The sequence below is a fragment of the Sylvia atricapilla genome, chromosome 6 (genome assembly GCF_009819655.1).
Source record: "Sylvia atricapilla isolate bSylAtr1 chromosome 6, bSylAtr1.pri, whole genome shotgun sequence".
Lineage (NCBI taxonomy): Eukaryota > Metazoa > Chordata > Aves > Passeriformes > Sylviidae > Sylvia > Sylvia atricapilla.
In genome coordinates this window covers 36022146-36046450 of record NC_089145.1, presented here as the reverse complement: position 1 = coordinate 36046450, position 24305 = coordinate 36022146, and the positions used below count along the sequence as shown (strand labels likewise).

General features: G+C 42.3%; 1 protein-coding gene across 2 annotated transcripts in view; it reads left to right on the top strand.

Moving 5' to 3' along the window:
* Positions 1-24305, top strand: part of MAP4K5 (mitogen-activated protein kinase kinase kinase kinase 5) — a 57043-nt gene that overhangs the window by 8375 nt on the left and 24363 nt on the right. For both annotated transcript variants that reach the window (XM_066321490.1, XM_066321489.1), the window contains exons 2-7: positions 11208-11265; positions 21038-21128; positions 22129-22193; positions 23159-23214; positions 23673-23720; positions 23810-23852. In XM_066321490.1, coding sequence (XP_066177587.1) covers positions 11208-11265; positions 21038-21128; positions 22129-22193; positions 23159-23214; positions 23673-23720; positions 23810-23852 — 361 coding nt within the window. The remainder of the gene's footprint in view (positions 1-11207; positions 11266-21037; positions 21129-22128; positions 22194-23158; positions 23215-23672; positions 23721-23809; positions 23853-24305) is intronic.

The window sequence follows — 24305 nt, the reverse complement described above, 5'->3', positions numbered from 1 at the left end:
ACTTCTTACATTTGAGGGAATGATCCACCCCAAAAAAGCTGTATTTGTGATGGTCCACCCAAAAAACCCTGTATTTTTGTCCTGTTTTCAGCTGCATGTGGGATTCTTTGCTGATCATTGCTGTTGAAGCAATAAAGAATTGAGTTCTGTTTGCCTTAACTTGCTGTTTAACGTACAGACATGCAAGATCAGAGTTGGATTATAAACATCAGGCTCCCAAAGATGTTTGGGGGATTTAGTCATTAATCCTAAGGGATGATAAGTGGTAAAGTCTCTTGTACAGGCACAGAGATGTAAACATGGTAGGTAAAAAGAATAAAGGTGGGGCCATACCATCTTTTATGGATGGATTTTTCCCTTGATAAAACTAAAAGAATTCAAATTCGACAGGAAACAGTGCCTGTTGGGTGCTCATTGCTCACAGTGATGGAACAGCTTCAGGTGTTTGTGTTTTATTTATGAGGGGTTGGAAAACAACAGCAGCTGAAATTTTGAAGCATTTGATCTACAGTGAGTAAAGGGGAGAGTATTTGATGTGTTCCTTGTAAATATTCACAGACCCCAGACAATCCCCAAGATGAGCAGTTTCTGATAAAACCATTTAGTTTTCTCAGGCATGTGTGTGATTAAATTTAAAGCCATGCTTGAGCTCTGATCCTCTGCCTCTTGGTTAATTATGAAGTGGTAGGAATAAGTTCTGGCTTAACACAGAGCCTTCTAAGCTTTGCCGAACACTTCCTGTCCTGAGAGTCTTGTTTTTAAATTTGGCTCACAGTATCAAACAGGACAAAAGGGTTTCTGGGGATGGATAAAGAGATCTCAATTTTTGGTTTCATGATCTATCAAGCAACCGCCTGTCCAGGGCAGACCAATGTGGATTTTTCCTTTTCCTCATTCCGTGGGTGTTGAGGTTTGTGTAAATCCTGCAGTGGGATGTCTTGAGTACAGACTGACTGTGCTGGCTCCAGGCAGCTCCAGGAGGGATGGAGGAGGACAGGCTGTGGCTTTGCTCCATGAAAGCGTTCTGTGAAATTCTCCATCCCTGCAACTGTTCAAGGCCAGGTTGGACTGAGCTTGGAGCAACCTTGTAGTAGTGGAAATGTCCCTGCTCAGAGCAGGGGGGTGGAAGGAGGTGACGTTTGGGTATTCCAACTGAAACCATTCCATGACTTTTTGAGTTAACTTTCCCCTTGTGCTTTGTTGTGCTTCCTTGAGCAGAGCTGAGGGAGATTTTTGGGAACATGGAAAAGCAGCCAGGCTGTGCAGAGTCTCTACCACGATTTCCTCTGGCTCTCTGGAGCACATTCCTCAGTGGTGTCTGGCTGGGGAGGGCTGCTCCATGGAAAATGCACACAGCTGCTGCAGAGAGAGAGAGGGTTGCATTCCTTGGAGATGGGAGCAGTGGGAGAGCAGTGTCCAGCCTGGGATGAGCCTTGAGGGCTCCCAGGGATCCAGCAAAGGTGAATTTAAAACCCTATAGAAACACAATAAAGAAAATAAAATCTATAGACAAGAAATGAAAAATGTTCTCAAGCATGCTGAAATTTAAAAATACTTCTTTTAAAATTCCACTAAAATCGTCAGGCCCAATTTACCAGAATATTCTAATTCTGTAATAACACATATTACTTGAGCAACACGGTTTTGGTTCATCTTTCAAAGTAAAGTGAGGAAGTCCCTGGCCAAGTGCTTGAAATCAGGTGACTGAAGTGAAACTGATGCTCCATCACTGTAGATGAAATTGTAGAAAGATTTCTTATTTTCATGACATCTCAAAAAATAGTCTTTTTTCAGGTGACATAATTTATGTGAGTTAATCGGTTAAAATTAAGGAAACAATAATTTAAAAAATCAGACCAGTTTTTTTTTCCTCTGTTCTGGCTAAAAATAAAAGTGTGAGAGGATGAGATAACTTGCACGATTTTTAGTTATCATCTCCAATGAAATGGCAGCATATTTCCTCTTTACTTCATCAGCAGAAGTGCAAAACATATTTTATCTGTAACCTTTCTCATGTACCAGCACATTTAGAACTTCAATTTTTTCCTCACTAAAAAACCTCCTGAAATGTCATTTCTGTTTATTCCAGCAGAATTCCAGGTTCTGATTTTGAGTTTTCTCCTGAATTAAAAATATTGCTGATCACTATTTCATCACTATAAAATGAAGACTGTAAATAAGTGCTGGGGTTTATTTTAGTAGAAACAGCTGTCCCAGTATCAGAAAGAAGAATCAAATCTTCCCCATCTCCCACCCCAAGAAGGTGACAATTGATACAGTCCAGATGCAAACCAAAGCTTAATTGTAGAACAGAAAAAGAGCCTTCTATTTTTAGCTAATTTTCCTTTAACTTCTTCAGTTACACTACTTCTTTATTAATTCTGTTCTGGTCACTGGTTTATTTAACAATAAAGAGCAAAACACTGACCTGTTTTCTTCATCAAAGCAAATTTATGGTTTGTTCCTTTTAATTTTGTAATTGTGCGTTCATCTCTGAGGAGCTGAAATTTTAAGGAGGTGATTACTGAACAACTTTGTTGGAGGTAGATTTTTCTAATTAAATCTACATTTTCCATCTGAATCTCTCTAGATTCTATCTGATAAATTATAATAAGGAAAAGGAATTGGTTTGGAGGGCTTGATATAACAGTTGCAATCTCAAAACTGCATTTTTTTCATTTTTTCCCTTTAAAATGCCAGTGGAGGCTCCTGAGTTTTGCCTTTCTGAGGAGACACATCTCACTCTGTGTTAGCTCATATTTACAAAGCAGTAAAAACCACCCTTTTCTTTGGTAAAGATAAATTATGGTCTTAAATTCTTTAGGTTTTAATTATAAAAAAGCTACCCATATTTTCCTTCAGAATTTTGTTTTCTCCCTGCCTGGAAAGCCAGGGTTTTTTTTGTTGTTTTTTTGTTTTGTCAGTGAAAAGAAGACACAGATACTTTCTTTCAAATATTTTGGTTGTCACATCTCTTAGTTCTTTCATCTCTAAGGAATAAATAAATTCCCCTGCAGCTGATGAAATGATGAAATGTATAATCTTTTAATGTTACTTGGGTTTGTACTCCATAATACTGTGAGGGGTTTTTTTTGCTGTCATGGTCTGTGCATTCAACATAGGAATACAATAAAATTGTTCTACATTTCTTCTCTATCTTCTGGTGAATAAATCCTTTTAAAATCCATCTTGGTTTGTAGTTTAATGTATTTGAAGGTATATTTTCTCTTTTTTTCCTCTTTTCTTTTCCCTATTTTATACCCTGGCCTGTAAAGCTGTTGGGCATCTGTTCATTTTTAAGTGTATCAGCAGCTCCATGGGCATTCTTTGATTCTCATGATCTTATGTTCAAAAATGTTTCTTATTCCCCAGGAAAGTGAGTTATTTCTAGTAGCTTTTCAAGCCATTGTAATGCACACAGTTGTAACTGGAAAAGGTTCTTTTCTGGTTTGTTTTTTTCTCCAGCTGAGTCAAAACTGGGGCCTTTTAAATTCTTTTTTCTCATGTGGTATTTGTTTGTATCTTTCGTGCTGCATTAGTTGCTAAATAGTACTTTTGTGGTCAGGGTCTGTTTCTAGCTTTAGCTTTTCAGTTTTAGAAGGATGATGCCAAATATTTTGAAAAGGATGATCTGCCAAGAAAATTTCATAGGCGAATAACCAACCTCTGCTTGGAAGCACAGGGCTGACTTCTTTTGTTGGTTTTTTTCCTCTAAATAAATGTTAAGATGTGCATTGATCTTTGCTTTATTGTTGTTATCTTTATTGCCCCAGGTCTTTGTCCTTCAATAATTATCACCAGGGATGAGAATTAAATGTTTTTAGTGGCTACTGAGACCTGTAAAACCCCTCTGCTTATCCAAATCCCCAGTCTGGTTTTCTGGAGAATAAAGGGAGATGGCCTCATATCATTAATGAGCTGTTAATCCCTTATTGCTTGAGTTAATTGGCCTTGAGTAAGAAAGTGTCAGAAGTCTCTGAGTGAAAGGTAGGTTCTCCTCCTTCCAATTTTCCCTGCCAGAGATAAACTATCTAAATTTCACCAATTGCCAGCAAAAGTAAATACATTTAAGCCTTATTTGCATTATCGCCATGGTCAGGAGTGCCAGCAGTGGATCTGGGATTCAGGTTTTAATGTGGAATTTATTTAAATCCTAGGACTTCTGCGTGTTCTGAGTTCTGTCCTTTCAACGGGGAAGCTGTAAATGTGGAAATAGGGAGTGACAGCTGGGAATTTTTCACCCAGCCTCATGCTGCTGCATGTTCTGAGGCATGAGGACTGGCAGTATCCATCTGGAGAGCGCCCACTAAATCAATATTTGTGCTTGTACAGTATTCAGCTCAGAGATCCAAAGTGATGGCTCTGTTGCAACTATAGAATAAACTAGTAAAATTAGCATGGAAATCTTCATTTTCGGTTTATCCCAAAAAGCAGTGACTGCTGGTTGCTAGAGATGATTCTCTTTTAGTGTCTTCAATCTATAGGGTCTCTGTTTGGGAAGTAGTTTCTGAAAGCCTTTGTGCCTTCCACTATAAAGGAGTCTGGTACTGCTCTCCATCTCCAAAAATCCAGCTGGAAGGTTACAAGGAGAACAATTTCCCCTGGATCTTTCTGCTTCCTAAAAGACAAACAGCCCAGAAAATTAGGAATGGTTTTCAGTTGTTGTTTTCCAGCAGCAAAGAGCAGCCAGACTTCTGCCAGAGGTGTGAGCAAACCTGCAGTGGGGAGTGGAGTGTTTCCCTGGGGAGGGACAGCTGATGCAGCACTCTGTGAGGAAAGGCTGAGACATTTGGGGTTGTTCAGCCTAGAGAACAGAAGCATTGGGATGACTTAATTTGGCCTTTCAGGACCTGAAGGAGCCAACAAAAAAGGATGGAGACACTTTGAGGAAGGGCTTGGAGTGACAGGACACAGGGAATGGTTTCCCACTGCCAGAGGAAGGGGTTAGATGAGATATTGGGAAGAAATTGTTGCCTGTGAGGCTCTTTAACAGTTCTCCCTGGGAAGCTGTGGCTGCCCCTGGATCCCTGGAAGTGTCCAAGGCCAGGCTGGACGGGGCTTGGAGCAGCCTGGGATAGTGGAAGCTGTCCCTGCCATGGAAGGGGCTGGAACTGGACAATCTTTAATGTTCCTTCCAACTCAAACCATTCTGGGGAATTTGTGATTCTCTGACAGCTTTTTCTCTCTGGCACAAATCAGCCTGTCCAGTAAGACTGGCATTTACATTTGCCATAGTTGTCCAATTTTGTGGGGATTTTCTGAGCTTTCCTCTTTCGTTCCTCTTACATTTTTAATCCACGCACAGACCTTCAGAGGTGAAGAAATATGTTCAGCATCTGTTACAGAGACACTCTCAGCACCAAGTAGGAGGGACTTACCCAGTCTCATACTCTCTTTAGGTTTTCTTGGCATGGGACTGTGGGGAAATTTGCCTTGATTTTGCTTATTTTGTCTTATATTAAGAGGGATTAAACCCCAAACCAAGAACTGTACCCAAACTGTGTTGGTTTGGTACAAGCACCATATGAGGAGTAGAATATATGGATTGTGTTATTATTATTATTATTATTATTATTATTATTATTATTATTATTATTATTATTCCATATTATAGTATAATGCCACATTATTATTATATTATAATGCCATTATTAGGAGTTTTCTGAGGGTGCTTTTGGGGTGTGCTGATCCTGGGAGAGGAACCAACACATTCTACTCACTCCAAAACTGCGAAACAGTAGTGGGAGCTGCTATTTTTGGCTGGAGCCAGGAGAGGTGATTATTCCCCTCGACCCCATCCTGACACCAAGGTTTGGATCTGCTCTGAGCAGATGTGGCTTGGCTCTGGCCTCTCTGCTTGAGTCAACCTGCACATTTTCAAGGATGGTTTTTTTAAGAGCTTTCAGAGAGTTTGGTTTCTTCTACAAAAGGACTTTTCTTAATGTACAGCATTGCAAAAAGCTGCAGTGTCCTCTTGTGAGGGATGGCAACTTTAAACTCACACAGTGCAGAATAACTCTTGTTGATGTTAATCTGGACTTTCTGAGTTGTTTTCTGGCTTCAGCTGACATTTTAGGAATCCTCAGGTCTACCCTTGGGGTGTTAAACTGACCTGGTAAAGAGATTGTGTTTAAGAGGAGCAAACATCTCCTTTCCAGTAATTAAGGGTATGTTGCTGATAATTGTTTTTTCCAGCTCTAATTATAGAGCATTTTTAAATCTGTCAGATTTATGTAAATCACAAGTGTAAGCAAAATTGTATAGTTAACTGTAATAAACACTAGGGAACATTTATTTCAATTTCTGCATTAGGACATAATTCTAATTCTGTTAAGAGTCCATCAGATCACCATCCACGAAGAATTCTCACCAGGTTTTCATGGTTTTAGGGCAGCCCATAAAATGAGATACATTTGTTTGGGTCACTTCTTCTGGGTGACAGCTCTTGACAGTGGTAGATATGAATTCAGGGACATAGGAAAGTGAATTCAAGGGTCTGTTCGATGATGCTGCGAGATCTGGAAAGAAAAACGGAGCATAATGGGAATTTCCAAACTACAGAGAGCAGGTTACAAGTTACAAAGTGTAAGAGGTCAAAAACTGGAAAGCAGAGGAGCTTGTTTCACTCACAGGGCAGGAGGTCATGTACCTTTTGAAGGGATATTCAGTGTCTGGGGACAAGCAGAAAACACTTGAGGCAGCAGAAGATCGTGGTCAGTGGTGAGTGAAGTTTGGCAAGGGGTGAATAAGCTGGGGAAGGACGGGAGGGCTGCCACAGGAGCTGCAATTATGATTCAATTAAATGAAGACACGCTCCAACAAACAGCTCCTCTGCTGAATGGGGTTGTTGATCCAAGGCTGGAGATGAGACAGTGACGTTGGGGAGAGGAGAGGATTTCACCATGGAAATTGAAAATACTAATTTGGAGCCTGTGAGAGGGATATTGCTGCATGAATCTTCCCTTTCTCTTCCTCGCTGCTTAGGAGAAAGTGGCAGGAAGAGGACACTGAGCACAAATTCAAATGTCCAAGATTTTTGACCATCTCACGTGGCTCAGCACTGTGGACCCCCTGGGCTGGAACTGTTCGGCTTGCATTCTTGCAAACAAATAAAACACAAGTGCAGAGTGCATAACTGGTTCTGAAACCAGTTCTCTGTGTTATTTCTGGTGGTTGGCTACAGAAAATGTCATTCGCAGAGTGTGTTTTCTCAGGTGTGGTGTTTGGGTATGCAGTGGGAAGCGTCGCACACAGGGATTGCCACGGGTCTCACCTCGAGTTCCATCGTCCCACAGCAGCTCTTTGGGAAGAAAGTCAAGTCTCAGTGGGAAGACCCAATGATTTCTTGTGTGTAATACTACAAAACTCTCCCAGCTTCCCAAAACAGTCCTATTAACAGTGCTGTCACATTAGTGGAGTGGGATGTGCTCAGTCACTACAGCAGCACAATGGGATATCCAAAAAAAAAAGGAGGGAGGGAGTACTTGTTTGTACTTTGTGTTTTGTTTTGTTTTATTTTGAACACGGATTCCATGTGATGTTCTGCAGGGTTAGTATTCAGCTGCTAAAATATTCTGGAAGAGCTGTGCTCAGTGGGATGCTGTCATTCATCCTCTGTCAGGCTGTGGGACAGCTGAAGAGGTGACCAAAAGGCTGCTGCCAAACTCTTCTTTCTCAGTAAATAAACTCTGTAAATGACATTGAGCAAAATAAAATTTGCCTGTGGTTCACCTCATTCAAATACATTCTCGTTCTGATCCCATTCTTGTGTGGCTTGTGTTGGAGCTGTGCAATCCTTCTCCAAAATCCTGTAGTTTTTTTTTTTAATTCTATAGGGAACATGAACTTCAGGTTTGAGTCTCATGAAATAAAATTAGGATCAATACTAATAAAGGGCAAAAGTTTTGTCTTCCTCTTGGAGAAAGTCTTACAGCAAATGTCTTGGGAGTCTGGGATCTACTACTGTCATGTGGAACTGGATCATGTTGCTGATGGAGATGTGGACACCAACACTGAGCCTTTCAGCCTTTAGTGTCAAATGAATTCTTTGGAGACTTTCTTATATGTAGAAGGATCAAAGCCAGAATTAGAGACAATAAGACATCTAAGAAGTTTTATCTTCCTTAAAACTGAAGCATTAGATTTCAGAAGAGATCATCAGGGTTCATTATATGTCATCCTAATGGGATAAATGCATATAAATGATTATTTCCTTTGTCAATAATAGCACACAAGATATTGAACAGGTCTGGATTACTTGGCATGGAGTAACAGCTTCCCTAGCCTCTGGCTGGTTTCAGCAAATTCGAAATTGACTTGAAATAGAGAAGAAATTTCAAAGGATGAGGAAGAGGCAGATATTTTGCTGTTGGGCTCAGAAAACATAAATAACATGAGTTGAAGAACTGTAATTTGTTAGCCTGTAGTTCCCCGCCTGCAGTGCAAAAGTATATGAATAAGACAGACTGATAGATCATTAACTGATTTTTCACATTAGGGACTTACATTTTTGTCAAATATAATTTCTAGTCAAATTTCAGGTTTGATTCACAAAGCCAGTGATGATGTGGTGCCTTCCCGTCTGAGACTTCCTTGCTAACTGCACAGTTCTTTTTTTATAAAAATGACAGTGATGCAGACTGCGGTGACTCGTGGGAAATGAGGATTTCTTTAACTAACATGTCCCAAAGTGATCTGAGGAATCCTGATCTGACAGTTCTCATATCTAGGTGTGTACACGGAGAACCAGTTTTTAGCCCTCGCCTTGTTGCATTTTTAATGAGAGCAGTAATTCATTATTGATCGAGTGTTGAGCTGGCAGGTGGCAGAGGGGAAGGTGGAGCTGTGTGTACCTGACAAAGCTGCTGCAAGCCGAGAGGAGGGAACAAAAGCCTCCGGTGACATTTGCGGGCGGGTGACATCTCTTGGGAAGCATTTGGGGTGATTTGCTGTGTGCTCACAATGCCGATGTCTAGACTGGAGATCTAAACCCATTCCTTATCTGTGAGCATCCTCACAAAGATTTGGAGGATCAGGGAATACTTGGGATTTTGCCTTTGGTCCTGGCACGACAGGAGGTAATGATCACGTGTGGTCTTGGTGTCATCAACTCAAGAATGTGTCTGGTGGAAGATGAAAGCTGCGGAACCAGAAAACACAGTGGCTCAGACAACTTGATATGTGTAGGTCATAAATATCAACCCAGTGGGGACTTTTGTGTTCCAGCAGGCAGAGTGTGATGATTGAAACCCAAAATAGTCCATGTCCAAGCTATAGATTATATATGAGCTTAATGGTGATATTGGAAAGCAGCAGGACACGATTTAGTGGAATTGTGTCGTGTGTGAAAGCTGAGAGCCAGGAACTGCAGTGATCCCCAGCCTGAACTTTCAGATCCAGCCAAGCAGACCTTTGGCAGACTCCATCCATTCCTTCAGGCTTCAGCTTGACAGTGGCAGTTACTGCTTGTATGAAAAAGGAATATTTGTGAGGAATATGATCCTTTTCATACTCTAGAAGTGAAGGTGATCTGGAAATGGTGCTGGTGACTTTATCTGAACAGCTGAGCTGCTCCTGGATAAAAGTTTGGATAGTGGAGCATCCCTGGCTTCACTGAGGCCGAGTGTGTGTCCCTGCTGGGAACATCCCTGTTTCACATTGGTGTAACAGGACCAGAGCAGTCCTAATCCTTTATCCCACTGGGATCTACCTCCTCCTTTGGGATTTGGAAGGACACCAAGGATTTTGCTGTGGTCTAAAAACACCAGTGGGAAGGTGCTTTCAGAAGTGGTGAATGTTTCCTTTGTGGTTTGCAGATGACTGATTTGGTCTGCACACGTTTGGGTCCTTTGTAGTATTGTTCAGGTTCTCTTTGAGATCAAGTTGAGTCATGTTTGTGTCCTTGGCCTGTGTTTTGACACCCATCTCGTGTCTAGCACAGCGGGACTTTGATAGGCCAATCATTGGGTTGGATTTGGTTTGGTGTGGTTTGGTTTGATGTGGTTTGGTGTAGTGTGTTTGGGGTTTTTTTCCTGGCTGGAAAGCCTTTCCCTATTTTGAAGCTTGACTAAGTGTTGGTAAAACTGAGGGGTTAATCCTTCAGGCTCTTGATTTTCCTTATTTTAAGACTTCTTGTCCATGCAGAAGGGAAGAGTTTTCTATAATGATTCTCTTTGCAGGGTCAAATTTCCTTTACATGCTCATCTAAAGTCCAAATTGATTTAACTTAACTCAGTTTACCCTCCATTTCCTGTGATCCACCTCTTCACCAGATTTCAGCTGTTCAGGAGACTACATATTTGTTAGAGTAAGAATGAAACAATTGGGATTAAACTGTTGTAACCCTTGGATGCTCAGCCACAGTGCCTAAATCAGTTTGTGTGTCCTGGATAATTGTTTAGCCCTGGTGACACTGCCTGAGTGATTTAGTTACTAGACAATGTTCATGAAGTTCCCTCTTAGAACCTTCTGTATCTGAGGTTCCTGTAACTTCTTCCAGCACTGAATTCTCAGTTGAAATTTGGAGCATGTCCAGAGAGGACAGTTCTGTAAAAGCTTAATTGGAGCTGCTTCTGAGGCGGAGGAGGATTATGGGGACCAGAGAAGGAGTTTTCAGAGTGAAGCTGTTGCAGGGAGCTGTGACTCATCCCTGGTGCCTCTCCTGCCCCTCTCAGTTCCACTTTTGGGGCACATTGAGGTTTAGCACCATGAGATGGGTGGGCTCCTGATGCATCTTTGACTGCAAGAAACTTCCCTTTAGAATGGTGTTTGAGAGGCATGAACTCTCATTTCCAGGTTCAGGAGGAATTTCTTCCTCGAAAGGATGGTCAGGGCTGCCCAGGGAGGTTTGGAGTCCCCATCCCTGGAGGTGTCCAGGGAATGACTGGATGTGGCTCTCAGTGTTTTGGGCTGGGTGACAAGGTGGTGACAGGCACAGGTTGGATGATCTTGGAGGGCTTTTCCAACCTCAGTGATTCTGAGATTTGCTGGTAGATGTTTTAAAGTCTGGAAAAGAACTGCCAGGAACACTTCACAGCTCCAGACAAGCTGGTGCTGTGCTGATTTCTAAACCCAGATTATCCTCACCCACGCTGTTCTCTGCTTTGCATTGTATTTGTATCAGACAACATCATATTTTTTGCACAATCTGTAAGACTGTGAGGTGCCTTTGAATTGCAATTAAACATATCTTAACTCTCTTGTTTCAGGCTAGAAATCTTCATACGGGAGAACTGGCTGCTGTAAAAATAATCAAATTAGAGCCTGGTAAGTTTTACATTCTTTCCTGTATTTTTGAATCGCATTTTCATTTTTTCCACGTGTTTATTTTCACCCACTGTGAAGTTCTAGACAAAAGAAGTGTTTTGGGTTGTTTTGTGTTTTTTTTTTTGTTTGTAGTTTTGGTGGTTAGATGACAGGAAGCCCTGCAGGATGTACCACTGCTCTTGGCTGTGTTAGGCTCATTATTTCCTTGTTTGTTCTTATCTGCCTGATCAATTGCTGCATGAAGAGATGTTGCAATTACAACGTGTTGCTAGTACAAAGAAAAGATTAGGGACAGATGGTAAATTGTGAGCTCTTAGCCAGGGAGGGTGGGCTGTGGGAGCTGAAAGGGAGAAGGGATCAGGCAGTGATCCTAACTCCCACCAAAAGTGCAACGAGAAAACCAGAGCCCTGTGTTGCTGAATGTGTCATCTTTTCTTAAAGCTGTGCTGAGGGAGGAGGATGGCTTCTATTGTCACTTCCCCATGGAGTTTCTGCCACTCCTCCTAAAAGCAGGAGACCCAGGGGATCTCCCTTGCTGCCCAGGAGATTTGCTGAGCTGAAGTTTATTCTGAGTTCTGCACAGGGAGCTGAAATCTGACATTGTGTCCTGAGTGGAAATAATGGAATCCTGGAATGGTTTATGCTGGGAGAGTCACAGGATCCCAGAATGATTTGAGTTGGAAGAGAACTTAAAGGTCATCTAGGGCTGAAGGGCCTGAGGGAAGGGTTAATTTTTATTTCTACTTGGTTCTGTGCAGAAAAAGGAATGGGTTTGAAGGCTGAAGGTAGAAAAGGCATGTGGAGACTCAGGGGAGAAGTGAAAACCACTGCCTTTGGGTGACTGTGGCTGCTCAGTGCCCTTGGCAGAGCAGGCCTGGGTTTGTTAGGTGGACTGCAGTGATAAGGTTAATTAGGCAGTGGGAACAAAGTGGGAATCCCTCAAACCCTGTTTGAAATGCTGTGGCCAGAGTTTGGAGCAGTGGAGCTGTGGAGAGCAGACCACTCTCCTCAGCAGGTCTGCGGTGAGGCACAGCAAGGCTTTAGTGACAGAAAGAGGACAACAAAAATTCACTGCTACCTTGGTGAGAAGCTTCTTCCAGCATGTGCCACTGCAGCTAATCCAGATTAAGTGTATCTGGTTTTATTCTGAATTTGAGGAACTGTTTTGAAAGCTGAAGTGAAGCAGAGGCCAAATCCTCAGTCCACAAAACTGAGGGAGGATCAGGATTCTGCCTTCCTTGGTGCTGCTTAATGAGAGACTTCTCTCCCAAGTCTGAGAACCCCATTTTAATTAGCACTGATGACCATGTCTTGTGTTTAATTATGTTGGTCTGATCACCACAGGGAAGTTATTTCTTCTAGTTTGTTTTGGTTTTTTTAATCCATCTTATTTTAAGTGTTGCCAGCCTGATCTCCATCCATCTCATGTACACCCACAGCCTCTCGGCAGGGATCTTGTTGGGTGTTTGGATTTTAAGGAGGATTCACAGCATTTATTTACTTATTCCTTTTTAAGTCTCATGTTCAAAATATTTCTGATTTTTAAAGAAATTAATAATTGGCTGCTACAGGCTTCAATTTTCTGATAAGGGTTTTGAGTAGTTTTTGAAGACTGTAGATTGCAGGGCACTATCAGTTCCTGGACCAGGTCAGGAGCTGTGTTGGAATTACCTGTGGTGGTTTCCTGGGCAGGGCAGCCCCTCCAAACACCAGCACAAGTTCTTCTCACACAGCAGGGCACAGCTGTGTGAGATTTTAATAATAAATTCCCTAAGCCAGTCAGTGAAGAAATAGGCTTGGGAGTTACATACAGCATCTTCTGGAGAGGAGGAGGAGGAGGGGTCTCATCAAGAGCAATTCATTAACTGATGGAAAAATAAGAGCTCCAAATTCAACATTTGATTAGTACATTGAGGAGAACTGGAAGAAAAGGACAAAAGACTGAAGCAGAGAGTGCTCCAGAGGGGGTGAGGAATGTGTTGAATGATAACTGAAGGAACTGCACTCAGTAAAATGGCAGGATTGGAGGAGATTCAGGATATTACTGGCATGGCAGGGGTGACTCTGGTTTGTTCCTGTTCCTCCCTCATCTCCTGCAGGTAGTGAGAGACTCCAGCTGGAAACAGATGCCAGCATGGATCTGTCTTTTATTTTATCAGCTCTTACCTTTGTCTCTTCTCCAGACAAAGAAAACAAACTCAGCTTTGAAGGTTGCTGTCACTAATTTATTTGAGTTTGGGGCAGTTCTCTAGGTCTGCTCCCACAGTCACTTGGAGTCAAAATAGTGGTTTTTCCTTTTTTTTTTTTTTTTTTTTTTTTTTTTTTTTTTTTTTTTTTTTGGCATAGACTTTGGAGAGCATTAGGCAAAAGTATTATGGCACGCTAATGACATTTCCCAGCATTCCCTGAGTCCAAATGCTTCAAATAACTTGGGAGCCAGTTCTATTTCAGAAACTAATCCAACTGTACTCAGCAGCACAGCAGCCAAAACTGTCTGAAACACTAAAGCCTCTTCCTTCTATGGGTTTAGCAGATGAATTGAGAGGGGACTCAATACAAAGAGGGAACTATTTGCCAGTGGAGTTTTCAGCCACGGAACTTTCTCCCTGGGAGAATATCATAAAATATATTTTTAAATATGTTAATGTCTGTTTTAAATACTGCCGTCATGATAAATAATGCCCTCTGTCGTGTTCAGAACCTTCTGCAAGGTTACAGAAGAATCTCACTGCTGGGTTTTCTGGGGTTTTTTTGGTCCAATGATTGCATTTTCCATTTGAGATCCCAGAAATAGCCAGTTACCTATTTCAAGTTGGATCTTAAACTGGACACGGAGCTGTAGGAGGCAGAGTCATCCAGAGGTGTGAGGTGGTGTGCTCAGTGCGTTCCAAGCCAAGATGTGCTTCATGAGGTGTGTGTTGAATCCCGTGGTTCAGCCAGCTCAGGAAGGTGATTTTCCACACAGGAGCATGGCCACGGGGCTGAGTCAGGGTCAGAAGGGGGTCTGGCCCCTCTGCACCACGAGAGCAGCACAGCAGAGCTGCACTGTCAGCCCAGGGCCTTTGGGGGCTCAGGCAAGGCAGCCTCATTTTCCATACAATAAATTCCCCAAGGATGACATGAGCTATGGAGAGGAACCAGCCTGAGGCTGATTCAAGCTAAGCCTGAGGCTGATATAAACTAAGCCTGCTGGGTTTGAACCATTGTTGGCAGCGCCTGGGGTTGAAGAAATATGAAAATAACTCCTCATTACCACACAGATCTTTCATGCCTCATGCTGTGCAGCCTGGTTGGGTTTGGGATCATGTCTGGGGCTGAATGCCTGAGGTTCCAGGGGTTCCAGAGCCATTAAAGCCTGGACATGGCCTGTGTGTCCCATTCCATGTCCCACATGGTGCTGCCACAGCATCAAAGCTGCTTAAGCCCACATAGAGCAAAGCAGAGGCAGCATGGACTTCAAATCAAGAGTTAATTTCAATTTTAATTACATTCAACTTGTTGAAATGGGGTCAGATTTTACTTTGCATCCTTACAATGAATTTATAACCCACTGTTCTTCTTAAGAAATGCGTGAATCCAGAGCAGGATCCAGGTAGTGCAAGTTTTCACTTAAAACAGATTTTCTGGGATGGGGAAGGTCGACAGAAGGGGTTGGGGTGGGGGAAGAAAGGGCTACAAGTAGGGAAGAAGGTGGAAAGTCACACATTTTAGTCGGAAAGTAAAGCGGAGTGTGACACTTGGGGTGAATTAGGAGAACACGTCATTTGGCAAAATGTATCAAGAAAAATAGCAATAGTGAAGAGAGAGAGTGAAGATGAAAGACTGGGCTGTACAACTGTGGGTAGGTAAGGCAAGGAGAGAAGAAAAGAAACTGTTGAGAGAGGAGTCCCAGAATCCCTGAATGGTTTGGGTTGGAAGGAACCTTAAGGATCATCCCAATCCACCCCCTGCCGTGGTCAGGGACACCTCTCACTATCCCAGGTTGCTCCAAGCCCTGTCCAACTTGGCCTTGAATACTCCAGGGTTGGGACCGATGCAGCTTCTGTGAGCAATATCAATTAGATATTGAGAGGCTGCTCATAAATTTGACCCAGGCAGAGTAGAAGAGAAAATCCACAGGGAAATTGTTCTGGTGTTGGAACACACACTCCAAACTCTCGTGTGCTCCTTGCTGTGGAGCTCCTGGCTGCACATGACCATCAGAAATATTTTGTATCAGCAGAGAGATAATGAGGACCATCAGTGGTTAGCAGTTGGCAGCTCCTTGCCCAGCAGGAAAATCTGCTGGTGGAAACATTACTGTTTCCAAAGAGCTGCTTCCTGTTTGGAATCAAGTTTCTGGAGTTTCAAGTTTGGGGAATTGAAATTCTTTCTGTCAGACTGCAGGTTTCCATGAGTCCTGTGAAAAGCAGTCTGGATAAAACAGTGTAGAGGAAGCTTATATAGAAGATATGGATAAACCAGGATGAAAGATCCTGCATTTTGGGAAAGCCATCCCTTTCATCACAGCCTGAACCTTCCTGAGGTTCAAGAGAGTGGTTTGGAGTGAGTGGTTGGGATCTGTTGAGCGTAGGGATATTGGGAAGTCAGCAGAGACCTCACCTCTGGGAGAGCTGGGTGTTCACCTGGGGAAGAGACGGCTCCAAGGAGAGCTCAGAGCCCCTAAAAGGGCTCCAGGAGAGCTGGAGAGGAGCTGTGGATGTTGCTTGGCTGTGGAATTTGTAGACTGGAGCAAGTAGTTGTCATTCCCATAGGAATTCCTCTCCTTATTTGGGAACTCAGGTTGTTGAAATAAGAAATGTTTGAGGAAAGGTCCCAGCAGAGGTTGCAGTGGTTGTGACCCTGCTCTTCGTCCTTCAGTGGCCCTTACAAGTGTCCCTCCAATCCTGTTGTTAAATGCCATCTCATTTTTAAATTACAAATGTTAATTATAGCATTACAAATCCCAATTCTTCGCTATAGTATTAAAGATCCCAGGTCAAGCTCCCTGGAGAGGTTTGGGGGTCACATCTCCATGTCCATCAGCGTGGTGGGGACTGTCAGGGAGTGGACGGGAGAGCTGCAGCTAGAAGGTCTTCAAATGTACCTCTGTCCCAGCCTCTGGTGACAGTGGGATGTCACCACTGTGCCATAATTTCTCTCCTCCTGGCTGCCTATCCCTCCCTCTGCTCCCACACAGCACCAGTCCTGTGATGCAGCTCTGAAGTGATGCAGAATAAACCAACTTAAAACAAACCCAAGGAATTTCTTCCTCTGGAAGTCACCTTTTAGACAGCAAAAGGATTCACAGCTCTTCCTAGGGATAGTTGTGACAAGTGACCTGAGGTGTTCCTGCAGGATGGGACCACTCAGAGCAGTGGAGCACATGAAAATATGTACAGGAATAAACGTGACTAAAAACTATGAGGATCAGGAATGCCCAAAGACCCAGCAGTGCTATGGGACAGGCACTGGAGCCATCAGAGCCTTCCCATGCTGTAGGATCTGGGCTCCACGTGCTCTCCATTCAGGAAAACTTGGCAGGATCTCTCTACATTCCAGTTCTGCATAGAATCAGAGAATCATGGAGTGATTGGGGTTGGAAGGGAACTTAAAGATCATCCCATTCCACCTCTGCCATGGGCAGAGACACCTTCAAGCTGCAAGCCTCATCCAGCCTGGCCTTGGGCACTGCCAGCGATCCAGGGGCAGCCACAGCTTCTCTGGGCACCCTGTGCCAGGGCCTCCCCACCCTCAAAGCCAGGAATTCCCAATTCCCAGTATCCCATCTAACCCTGCCCTCTGGCAGTGGGGAGTGATTGCCTTTGTCCTGTCCCTCCATCCCTTGTCCCCAGTCTCTCTCCAGCTCTCCTGGAGCCTGTTTAGGGCCTGCAAGGGGCTCTGAGCTCTCCCTGGAGCTTCTCCTCTCTGAGTGAACATTCCCAGCTCCCCCAGCCTCTCACATACGTGAGCTGTGTAAGTAGAATAATTCACAGCTGCTGATGTGCCACCAGTTTCCTCCATGATGTCCCATTTAAATACAGATTTATCATGAGTTTACCAGCCCGTACCTTGCTGAGCTTCTGGGATGGGCTCAGATGCCACCCTCCAAGGACAGGGCTGTGGGTTCCTGCAGTCCCCTCCCTGCCAGCTGGGGACAAGCAGCCACTTGTGCCTATCCAAGTAGAATATTCCACTGTGGGGCTGTGGCATGTCTTGCGTGTGCAGAAGTAAAATTCCACAGCAGAGGAGGCTGCAGTGACTCAGTCCCTGCTCATGGGCCTTGCAGGATTCCCCTGATGGATATTCCCCAAACTGCCCACATGTCAGCAGGCAAACCCCAATTTTCTGTTTTGCACCATCAAATCCCTGATGGCTAAAACAGATCTCTTGGTGTGGATATTTTGTCACCTTTGGTCTAATTCTTTTTATCTTGCTGTCTCCCTCTCAGTGAAGTATTTTCTACAAATTCTGTCTGTTTTTTCCCTGCTATCCAAGGATATTTAAATTTTGCCCTATTCCAGCATCTCTTGCCAAGATTAATACTCCAGCTGCCTGGAAACTCTGAATTCGTTTGTTTTGTATTCATTCTTGTCGTCCTTGAGCAACCATACATCTTCTCTCCTATCTCTGTGTCTCATCTTTCAGAATCATTTCCTCCATATTTTAGCCAAACTTTTCTCATACATAACTTCTCTTATTTCCATCTATTTGGTATTTCTCTATTAGCTCCCTGTCTTCTTTCTTCTTTCTGTTCCAAATCCTTTTCCCCCCCACCTTCTCTATAGGTAACCCCCATGTCTTGCATGAACTCTTCATTTATTAATAGCAAATCACAAAATCATCTTTGCTGTCTCCCTCTACTACAGGCAGGATCATTCCAGGTCATTCCTGGTGGGTTTTTGTTGAGTTTTCATCTTTTTTTATTTTTCATTTATTGGAAATTTCACAGATTCCCATCCCTGATATTACTCCAGTAGGAAAAAACCTTTTCATCTATCCAGGGAATGTAGGTTAGGGCAATTCAAGCCCATTGCTAATTGTCCTGTTATAAAATTGGTGAGATTTTCCCTTCTCCTCACTTCTGTGTTATCTTTTATGTGCATGAAGGTTGTTATCTTCTCACTGCCAGTCCTTTTCTAGCCCAAATCTCTGCATTCCCTTCAATTTTCCCCCATTAGTCACAGTTCCTAGAGCTGCCTTGGCGGGTGCCCCACACTCGGCAGCACAATCCACACTGTTTCAGCTGCTCCCTGCTAGGTTTTGCTGGTTTTGGGGGTGCTTTTCCACTATGATTTTCACATAGGTCAGGATTCAGCTGTGCTGAAAGGCTGCAGCTGACCTTTCAAGGATTCCTGGATTTGAAGAGGCCACTGGGATTTGGCATTGGATCCTTTGAGCTCATGGACGACGGGTGGTGGAAGAAGATGGAATTTTTTTTGGAGGATTTTGCTTTCAACCTTGCTTAGATATGACTTTCTTAAAAATAATTGAGTATTTTGAAAATGGTCAAGTTGTTGGTGAGAATTCAGTGATTTCCCTTAGGAAGTTTGTTGAAGAAATGGGAGGAATGAATCCATGAGATTTAAGCTCGAATTAAAGAATTTTATAAAATCAATGAAAGGGACTTTGAACAAGGGCCTGAAGGGACAGGACAAGGGGGAATGGCTTTAAACTGGGAGAGGGTAGGTTTAAGTTGGATATTGGGAATGAAATCCTGGCTGGGAGGGTGGGGAGGGGCTGAGATGGAATTCACAGGGAAGCTGTGGCTGCCACTGAATCCCTGGGATTGTCCAAGGCCAGCTTGGGCATTGGCACTTGGAACAGTCCTGGGACAGTGGAAGGTGTCCCTCCCATGTCAGGAGGCGTGGAATGGGATGGGATTTAAGTTCCCTTCCAACCCAACACCTTCCTTGCTTCTCTAAACTCAGAAATCCTTCACCCATAGTGATCATTTATAAGCAGGATGTGTGAATCCAAGCAAAGTTGGATTACTGCAAGGTAACCCCTAAACCAAGCCCGGTGTGAAATCTGTGCTAAATTTATGGAAGTTGTGTTGCTTTTTCTCTTTCTCATTGGTTAAAAAAATACTACTGATGTTTATAAAAAGCCACTTGACATTTGAAACTTCTTTACTACTGTTTTCCTGCCCCAGTGAAGTGTTTCTCTGTATAATTCAACATCAAGAAGCCCTTGAGGATTTACTGAAATCAGCCAGGGGTGGATTCTTGTAAGTGGGTTCCCTTTTACCTTTTTATTTCATAGTTATTTTCTTAAATAAAAGCCTGGCAGTCACTGAGACGTAAAGGTTGTGATAATTTCTTTTCTAACACACTGGTACTTCTTTTGCTGGTGACACTGTTCTCAGGGAAGCTGCCTCAAAGCTCAGCAAATTATAAACATCTATTTTAAAAGAGGTTATTAAAAAATATTAGCTCTGCTGCTACTTAAATAAACACGTAAAGAATTCAATTTACAGCAGTGCTTGAGTCCTCTTGGACTTGTCAAAATCATCTAAATTAAACAGAGCAGGATAAAGCACTTCATGTTTTCTGGGTTGGACATCCCTGACTTTTAATATAGGAGGGAATTTTACTGGGGAAACTTTAAACAAAAGTAAACATCCCAGAATAATTTGAGTTGGAAGGGACATTGAAGATCATCCCATTCCTTCTCCTACCATGGGCAGGGACACCTTCCACTATCCCAGGCTGCTCCAAGCCCTGTCCAACCTGGCCTTGGACACTTCCAGAGATCCAGGGGCAGCCACAGCTTCTCTGGGCACCCTGTGCCAGGGCCTCCCTACCCTCACAGCTGAGAATTTCTTCCTCATATCCCAACTAAATGTCCCTTTCTTCAGCTTAAAGCCATTCCCCTTTGTCCTTTCGTGCCAGAAGATGAAAAGGGTTAAAAATACAGAAAATAATGAAAGCAGAGCTGCAGAGTTTGAGTTCAGGATTCTGGGGAGAACATCCTCTGCTTGGAAATTCTCTCAAGGGGGTTTGTTATCTGTATATATCTGTGTATATATAGATATAGATTATAGATAGATAGATAATAAATATAGAGATAATATATATACACAGATAATATATGTGTATATATAGATAATATAATTCTGTTGTAGAAATACAAAGAGAAATTACATCTCTGAAATGATTGCTTTTTTAATTTATAAAAAATAACCCTTTAACCTTAAAGTGGCAGAAACATGCCCTGCTCATTATGGATTTTTCAGTAGATCGTTTTTCCCTCCCCTCAAAAAAGAAAGTATTTAGGATGTGCCAGTGTTCACAACCCCCCAAACCCCGCCTCCTGAGGAGGCAGCTCTGAGTCAGCTGAGTGGGCGTGCAGCCCTTATGCTCCATCCAGCTCCCTTGGGAATGAAATATTCCTAATTAGCACCCTCTGGAATGTGGGCTCTGGAATTAGCTGCCAACAATCCTCACTCTTGTTGGGAGCCTTGTGCTGGGAGCAGCTGGATGGAACTCAAGATTCAAAAGTAAAGTTTGAATTTCCTCCCGTCCCTCCTTGGATCCCTGCACTGTTTTTCCTCTCTGAACTCGTGGATCTCTCTAAGGCCAGCCCTGCTCTGTTGGTCTTTAAGAAATATTCGTGCCTCAAAAAGCCCAGAACAAGGAATTCAGCTGAGGGTGATGGGCTGGCGTGCTGGGAAGGGCTTGGCTGGTCTCCAGACCTCTTGGCATGTTTTCCCAAATTCTGAGCATCCCTCCAGCCCTCTCTGAACGTTCAGCAGTTCCTGGTGTAACCCTGACTCCTTCCTGTTTTTCAGGAGATGACTTCTCACTGATACAGCAAGAGATATACATGGTTAAAGAATGCAAACATTGCAACATAGTTGCCTATTTTGGAAGTTATCTCAGGTAAATCCCACTCTTTTCTATCAACATTCCTGCTGGTTCTCTCCTAAAACAGTCCCAGTCTGGTTTAGTCTTTGTATCCTTATTCAGTCTTCTTCCAGACATCGAATTGCCCTTGGGGTTTTTTTGGGGGTTTTTTTGGTTTTTTTTGGTTTTTTCTAAGCCAACTCAATTGGCTTTAAAAAACAAAAGTGACTAATATTTTGTTTTCTCTGCTGGCCAAAAGGCTGGAATATTTTTATCACTAGGAACAGAAAGAAACTTTTCCCTTGGAGACTCTTGCAACACATTCAGTCCTACTCACACATTTATCAGTTCTAATATAAAAGCAGCTCATTATTTCTTTAGAGCAGAATTGCCTTTGGATATTTTATTTAATTATAGTTGTCTGGGCTATGAAAGTATGGCTGGGGAGTTAAAAATCTGGGCTGCTGGTAATTACATTTTTCACAGTTTTGGTGTAACAGAGACAAAAACAAGCTCACTGCACCTTCCATTACATATTATACAGGAAATCAGGGAATATTCTCCATTTCTGTGCAATTCTGCCATTTGTCAATTGGCTCTGTGGAAATAGAGATCTGCACTTTGCTTGTTTGGTCTTTTTTTTTCTATGAGATTTCATCTTTAGCTTTCTTGGAGGGCTGCATTTAAATAACCCCGCAGCCCAAATGAGCTCAGCTGGAATTTATAATTCCCCATTTTGGAGGGCATGAAGAATTTTTTAGATATAATGAGGTCATTTCAATTAAAGAATTTAAACACTGAGTTTAGTGTGATATTTAATGTCATTTTGCTGATAGCAGATAAACCTCAGGTGTTTTATTGTAGAGTTAAAGCAGCACCTTTTATGTTTGATAATGTTTATGGGGCCTTGGCATAAAACTTTTGATTGGTGAAAGTTTATACTGATAACATGAGAATTTATATAATGATGATTAACTCTGCTGTGCATCCAGATCAATCAGCTTCTGATGCCTGTGTTTTCATTTTGTTTTGATAGCCGTGAGAAGCTGTGGATATGCATGGAATACTGTGGTGGGGGATCCCTCCAGGACATTTACCATGGTACTTGGGCACTTGTTTTCACATTTTTAATTTTTTGCAAAGAAGCTTTCTGCTTCTTTGAAAAAGAAAAATAAGTAATAAACCTACAGGGAATGGTTGGGACTGGATGTGGGGGTTTGGGGGGGCATAAACAGTGTTTTTTTAGCTACAATCAGTAGATTTTGAGAGCACTTGGCTGATACGGTGACCAGCATTTTTAATGCTAATAATACTGACATTTTAATATTGACATAATATTTGACATTTAATATTTGGCATTTTATGGCAGGACATTTGGATATGAACAATGTGCATGGGGTGAGGAAGCAGTTTTCACTGGGAAATCTCAAAATTTGATCTTGAAAGGGGAAAAATTACTCTTTTTCCTGCCCCTGTGGAATACCATCTCACTCTTGTACTATTTTCCTTCCTGGAGTTTCATCTGGAGTTGTTAATGCTGTAGAATAATTTTCTGGAGTTGTAAAAACAGCTGGGGACTTGCTCTGCCTTTAAATTATAACACTGAGTTTTTAGATGTGTGAGCTCTTTCCGCTTTATTTTTCAACTTCTTAATACAAATCCTTTAAAATAATTCTAAACCCCTCAGAAAGTCCCTGATATGAAACATTCCCATTTCTAACATTAAAATATTAGCAGGAGTCACTTTTCTGACACAGTTTTCTGACAATACAGAATATTACGCAATCACTCATAAAATAATAATTAGATTCTGTGAAAACAGGTTTTCTTCTCCCTGTGGTGGGTATTGTCTTCTGTGATGGTGCTGTTTGGGTTGTTGTGTTTTTTTTACAGAAAGCCTTTCTGTAAAACAAGCAAACAAACCCCTCTTTTCAGCTCAGTGTACAATACAGATCATGTCAAACCAGCCTTTAACTTTGGCATGGACAAACCACTTTTTTGGCTGCCTCACAATGTTACTTACGTGCTGCGTGCTGTAAACTGAATTTTTTAATCTTTATTTTCAGTAACAGGACCTCTGTCAGAGTTGCAAATTGCTTATGTGTGCAGAGAAACTCTACAGGTACTGTGCTACTGCAAGTGCACAATAAAGTGTTTATTCCGTGTAAATAAGGTAGATACAGCAAATTAGTTCAGTTCCAGCATTTCTATTGGGAATCAAGCAGAAACCAATTAACTGGGGTAATCTGTTCTTTTCCATACTGTAAATAAAAATGACCAAGAAATTCTGGTGTGATATAATGCAAGTATTTGCTTAAATTTTGAACTGCCTGTGCACTTTGTAGTGGTAAATTTAATGATGTGTGGGGGTAAAATACTGCAACTAGATAAATAAAATTCTCTTTCATTTTGTGGCTGCTGATAGCAAAGAAATACAAGAGGAAGCATCCCTTATCAGCAAATCTCAAATGTCTCCTCTTCCAAATAAAATATATTGAGAAAATTAAATTTATTAAATGGAACTGGCTTTGTAGGATGTTAACAAATGGCAGAATAAATCATTGTGTCTTTTTTTCCCAGGGCCTCGCTTATTTACACATGAAGGGCAAAATGCACAGAGATATAAAGGTAACTTGGAACCTTGAGAAATTCATCTTACAGTTCCAAGTGCAGGAAAAAATATTCCTGATAAAGATTTAAAATTCATTGTGTTCTAGGGTGCAAACATTCTACTAACAGACCATGGAGATGTTAAATTGGGTGAGTTGCCTGAATACTGTTATATGGATTTAAGAGCTATGTGGATGTGGCACTTGGGGACATGGGGCAGTGGTGGCCTGGGCAGTGCTGGACTCCATAATTTAAAGGTCTTTTCCAGCCTAAATTACTTCATTATTTGGAGCAATAGATGATGATAGAAGGTGATGACAAAGTGTGAATCCATGATTTAAAGTGCTTTTCCAATCTAAATTATTCCATTATTATTTGGAGCAATAAGTGATGATAGAAGGTGATGACAAAGTGTGTGTCCATGGCTAGGCTGTGTAGGAGATGAGAAGTTTTGTATTCTGTCAAGAAATCAGAGATAATTTCCTTATGCAACCACCAAGCCTTTAAGCCTCCCAGATTTTCTTGGAATTTTGCCAGCCTGACATTACCTGATAGCAGTTTTTATCTGTGGCCAGGATGGCGGTTGTCCCTCTGAGGGTACCC